Source organism: Lycium barbarum, chromosome 3, assembly GCF_019175385.1.
Source record: "Lycium barbarum isolate Lr01 chromosome 3, ASM1917538v2, whole genome shotgun sequence".
In the NCBI taxonomy this organism is placed as follows: Eukaryota; Viridiplantae; Streptophyta; class Magnoliopsida; order Solanales; family Solanaceae; genus Lycium; species Lycium barbarum.
The window spans coordinates 9,143,222-9,149,405 of record NC_083339.1 but is presented as its reverse complement, the minus strand read 5'-3'; the positions used below and the strand labels follow the sequence as shown (position 1 = coordinate 9,149,405).

Below are 6,184 nucleotides of genomic sequence, written 5' to 3'. Positions count from 1 at the left end.
TTCATAGATGATTATACAAGATTCTGCTATGTTTATTTATTGCATTCTAAAGATGAAGTTATGGATACATTTAGATTATATAAATCTGAAGTAGAACTACATTGTGAATCTTTTATTAAATGCTTGAGAAGTGATAGAGGAGGCGAATACTATGATCCAAAGTATTTTGAGTCAATCGGGATAATACATCAAACTACTGCACCTTATACTCCACAACAAAATAGAGTGGTAGAACGTAAGAATAGAGTATTAACCGAAATGGTAAATGCAATGCTTTCTGATTCTGGTTTGTCACAAGGATTTTGGGGCGAAGCTTTGTTAACAGCTTGTCATATATTACATAAAGTCCCAAATAAGAGGAGTAAAACTACTCCATATGAATTATGGATTAAAAGGAAACCAAACCTTAATTATTTAAGAGTTTGGGGCTGTAAAGCCATAGTAAGGGTACCTGAACCCAAAAAAGAGAAAGTTGGGCGAAAAAGGAATTGAATGTATATTTTATAGGCTATGCACAACATATCAAGGTATATCGTTTCATGGATATAGAATCTAATGACTTAATTTCTGTAAATATAGTGATTGAATCAAGGGATGCTATATTTGATGAAACCAGGTTGAATTCAATTCTTAGACACAAAGATAAATCTCTTAATATTCCAGAAAATGAATTGACAAATGATGTTCAAGAAAAAGTGGTTGAACTTCGGAAAAGTAAAAGAGTTAGGAAAGCAAAGGACTATGGGCCTGATTTCTTTATGTACTTAGTAGAAGGAATAAGAGAACATGTAAAGACGCATTTACATTATTGATTTAATACAGAAGATGATCTATCAACTTTTGTTGAAGCACTGAGGTCTCAAGATTCTTCCTTTTGGAAAGAAGCAATACAAGATGAGATGGACTCAATTATGAGAAATAAAACTTGGAAATTAGTAGACCTCCCACCAGGTTCCAAGCCAATAGGCTGCAAATGGATTTTCAAAAAGAAAATGAAAGTAGATGGAATCATTGATAAATTTAAAGCAAAGATTAGTAGCAAAAGGTTATGCACAAAGGGAAGGTATTGATTATTTCGATACATATGCTCCTATGGCTAGAATTTCTACTATAAGGTTGCTCATTTCTCTTGCATTGATTCACAATTTAGTAATTCACCAAATGGATGTAAAAAATGCATTCTTAAATGGTGAATTAGATGAAGAAGTGTATATGGAACAACCTGAAGGTTTTATAATTCCTGGACACGAAAATAAAGTATTGAAGCTTGTTAAATGTTTATACGGATTAAAACAAGCACCAAAACAATGACATCAAAAATTTGATGAAGTTGTTTTGTCTAATGGTTTTGAAATCAATGAGTCTGATAAATGTGTTTACAACAAATTTATTGGAGGAAAAGGTGTCATCATATGCTTATATGTAGATGACATGTTAATATTCGGTACAAACTTGGAGCAAGTTACTAATACCAAGAAGTTCTTGTCAAACAATTTTGACATGAAAGATATAGGTGTAGCTGATGTTATTCTTGGAATAAGAATAATTAGAGATGATAAAGGTTTGATATTATCTCAATCCCATTAAATTGAGATACTATGGATCCAAGTATAAAACTAATGCCAAATAAAGATAAACCTGTTGCACAGTTAGATTATGCACGATTCATTGGGTGCTTAATGTATGCCATGACAAGTACACGACCAGATATTGCGTTTGTTGTCGGCAAGTTAAGTAGATACACAAGTAATCCAAGTAAATTGCATTGGTATGCAATTTATAGAGTATTGAAGTACCTGAAGAAAACAATTGATTATGGAATTTGTTATTCGGGTTTTCCTTCTGTTTTGGAAGGATATTCTGATGCTAGTTGGATTTCAGATAGAGTAGATCATGCATCTACAAGTGGTTGGATTTTTATGCTAGGTGGAGGTGCAATTTCTTGGGGTTCCAAGAAGCAAAAATGTATAACTGAATCCACTATAGCATCTGAATTTATTGCTTTAGCCTCGGCGAGCAAAGAAGCGGAATGGTTAAGAGATTTACTCTACAATATCCCACTATGGCCAAAGCCAATGTCACCAATTTCAATCAATTGTGATAGTCAAGCCACTTTGTGAAAGGCATATAGTCAAGTATATAATGGTAAGTCTAGACACATTGGTGTCAGACATAGTTATGTGAGGCAACTCATAACTGATGGAGTGATCACTGTAGATTTTTTTAAGATTGGGTTAAAATCTTGCTGATCCTCTAACAAAAGGTCTCGCAAGAGAAATGGTGTTTAAAACATCAAAAGGGATGAGTCTCAAGCCTATGAATAATTAAATCACCAATGGTGAAAGCTCAACCCAACACTTGTTGCAACTTCAAGTCTTGAGTTCAATGAGTCAAAGTACATCATATGGATGATTGTGAGCACTTAAATAAAGTAAGCATCCCAAGTGAAAGTGCTTATTACTCGTGACGTAATAAAGAAGGGTGAGTTTAAGGCTGTTAATAGACCTACACTCGAAATGGTAAAAATACTAAGGTATGGGAGTACTTGTAGTAGGGACTACCTATGTGAACAAGAAGTGCAGCCACTTCTAGGAGTTGAAGGCTTGACTCTAGCAGCACTCATGAAAAGGATACATACACATGGCTATATGTGTAAACTAATAAAGGCACTCATTGGAATATGGAGCTCTATGTGTGACTTGTACCTAACTAGTCAAAAAGAATTATTGGTTCAAAGCTGGTCTACCAATTAATTCTGATTAGCAACAATACATTTCACTAAGTGGAAGTTCAAATCGAACCGATACTTTCATTTATGCATAGGATTCTCAGAATAGTCGAATTTTGGAGATTTTGAAAATGGTGGAGGATTGTTGTAGGATTTTCAAATGGATCTCCCAAAGGTCCAATAATCCTACTATATTGTTTTATAGTCCTGCTACATTTTGCTGTAGTCCAACTACATGTTAGTAATTTTGTCAGTTGTTTTTTGAATTTTAATTAATTCAAATTGGCAGTTAGTTTGTATAGAAATAGTGATTATTTAAATTCCAACAATTGTATAACCAACTGATGTGTCTCTTCAGAATAGACATGGGGTGTAACCAACCGATGTTTCTCTTTAGAATAGACATGTTTATGTCTATAAATAGAGTGTCAAAGTAACAGAAAAAAAATACAATAAGATCTTCTTCTTCTTTTTCTCCAAATATCTTATATTTATTTGCTGCAGAAAATATTTATAAGTTAGACAAATTCTGTTTTTTTTCTTTTGAGTGACCTGTGATTCAATTTGTTTGTGCAAAGACAAATTCGAATAAAGAATTTCATTGTATCCTAGAGGAAGTTCACAATCCCCTTTGCATACCTTATGGTGAGGGCAAATATTCCTTAAGGAAAGTGGCATTGCTACACGCCTTGCAGCCATTCTGCACATTTTTTTTCTAACCCCAAACATTATATTTCTAACACTATATCACATAAATTGAGACAGATGGAGTATCTACTGATCAAACTATCTTAGAACAGCCTTAATGTGACGGTTTAACGTTGCTAGTTTCTCTTCATCCAAATTGAATGCACCGCTATTCCATCCCCGTTATTCGTGGAGCTTGCTCTAAATAATCCTCCTTTTGTCGGATTATTATCGATCTGATCACCAAAAGCTATTTTTTTAGGAATCTTAAACCAAACTTTTAATATTTTTTTTTGTTTTCTACTAGCCCAACACTAATTCTTTGATATAATTTTTTTTTCTTGAAGTACCGTTGACCCCATTGATAACAAGTGGACCCAAAAAGTATGATCGGGTTGGTTGTTGAATCATAAACAAGTTTTGTCAACAATAGAAACAGGGCAAAAAGAAAAAAATCATACTACTGGAAAGGACAATTTTAATATTTTACATACGTAATCCTTTGTGTAGAAGTAATAGAGAAGAGGTGCAACTTAGAATTTATTCAAACGGCAAAAGTAAAAATTCAGTGAGTTTAGAGGACGTCCCCGTAGGCTGCAGAGCGCGTGGACTCTTTTACGCGAGCACCCCCACACCCTCGTGTGTTGGAGATATTGTTTCGAGGCAGCATCTACCGTTGTGTGTCCGTTGGTCGGGTACATCATGATTGGGCGCTCATCACGGCCATGGTTGAGCGGTGGAGGCCAGAGACACATACCTTCCATCTTCGCACTGGTGAGGCCACGATTACACTTTGGGATGTGGAGGTCCTCTTTGGATTGCGGGTAGATGGAGAGCCACTACACACTCGGTACGAGCCTCCTCCTGGTCAGACGTGGGCGACAGGGTAGACTAGGCTCACCCACTTCGTGCCTGATGCCAAGGGCCAGATTTCGGGACAGAGTCGGGTTAAGATTAGTGCACTCAACACTTATTTGGAGGGTCCCGATCCGATTGACGACGGCATCCCGCAGGACGATGTTGATCGTTATGCCCGTTTGTACCTACCTGCTTATTATATTCGGGGGCATCTTGTTCCCGAACTCATCGAGTGCTTTTTTCAGCTTACATTATTTGATTTTCTTGGAGCATCTGGACCGTCTGGGAGACTACAGCTGGGGTGGTGCTGTTTTGGCTTAGCTTTACAGATGCCTGTGCCGAGCGTCTGTTGGTGTTGTCAGAGATGTATGTGGATTTTTTGCTCTTCTCCAGGTAATATTTTAAGTGTGCCTTCCTTTAATGTAGACAAACCTCTTGAAATGACGACTTAAAAATCGTATTTTCTAATATCGCTTACAGTTATGGGGCGTGGGAGAGAATGCTGCCTTTTCAGCCCGTACCTAGGCATCACCTCGAGATTGACGTGCCTTATGCGAGGAGGTGGACAACGGTTTTTGACCGGGATGTGGATACGCACCACAGTATTCTTCCATTCCGGGACTAGCTTGATCACATGACGGACGATGCAGTAAAACTATTTAAATTTACATTAATAATTTAATTAAACGTCTTTTCTACTTGGTGATCACTGATTTGTATTTATATGTTATGCAGCTATTTATATGGACGCCGCACGCTGCTATATTAGATGGTTTTCCGCCCTTCTGTAAGGCAGGTCAGGGGGTTTGGAGGTCGCAGTGTCCATTGATACACCTGGACATCGTAGAGGATCGCATGCCCGAGCATGTCTTACGACAGTTTGGGCATACACAGAGTATACCTCCTGACGTCCGTCATGAGCTCCGACACTACTAGCGGGACGATCGGGCTGCCGTTGATGATGATTTTCTGGCTTTCATGGATGTCTAGATCCACCGTTGGGATAAGAGGTTGGGCACTTTAGCGGTGGTCGGCCATTTGACTCTCATTGAGCATTACATGCGCTGGTATCATCAGATCACACGCCGATTGATCGGCAACCCAGCTTTGCGTCCCCCTAGGGATGTAGGATACTTAGCACTCGCGGGGCAGTACGAGGCATTGGTAAGTTTATCATATTTAGATTTATTTAATTGCATTAATTGTTACGTTTTAAAAATAAACTTTTTTTTCTGTTGAACACAAATGCAGCTGGTGGCTGTACAACGTTTACGCATCTTGGGGTTAGAGCATATGCCTTACCCTGGGCTTGCGGCGCTTGCCGCGGAGATGGTATGGATATCCGAGGATGGTATCCGGCAGGCAGGCGAGATTAGGCACAGGGAGGAGCCTATTCCGGAGGCTGAGTATCAGGCAGCGCCAGGAGGAGGACCGGGTGCTCCCAGAGGAGAAGGCCGTGCTGGCAGAGGACGTCGTGCGCGTAGAGGACGCGGTGCTGCTGCTAGAAGACCTGGTAGTGGAGGACACCATCTGGTAAATGAGGCGAATGAGGCCGATCCCATTCCAGAGGGCGTTCACGGTCTAGTCCATCCGCAGCCGTTCCAGGCCGGTGACAGCTCACCTAGGGACTCACCTACGTTTACGCCGGCACTCTTACTTGCTGAGATACCCGGGTCTTTATCACAGCCGAGCCAGAATGCATACATGGAGGAGCGTGATAACGTTGATTAGGCGGCGTTACGCGCTTCATTAGCTGATGAGCGGCCTGTGAGGAATTTAGAGGGAGCCAGGATTCTTGACTTCGATGAGTTTTTGATCCCGGTTAGTATTTAAAATACTTATTTGTTCCTTTAAAATTATTTATTTTAAATATATATATGTTACTCATTATTTAGTAATATTTTATATTTT

General features: G+C 39.0%; 1 protein-coding gene across 1 annotated transcript; it reads left to right on the top strand.

The window, feature by feature from the left end:
- The first annotated feature begins 1,619 nt into the window (after positions 1–1,619).
- Positions 1,620–2,120, top strand: LOC132630249 (secreted RxLR effector protein 161-like). Its single transcript, XM_060345837.1, has one exon. It carries the CDS (start codon positions 1,620–1,622, stop codon positions 2,118–2,120), a length of 501 nt encoding a protein of 166 aa, XP_060201820.1.
- The last annotated feature ends 4,064 nt before the right edge of the window (positions 2,121–6,184 follow it).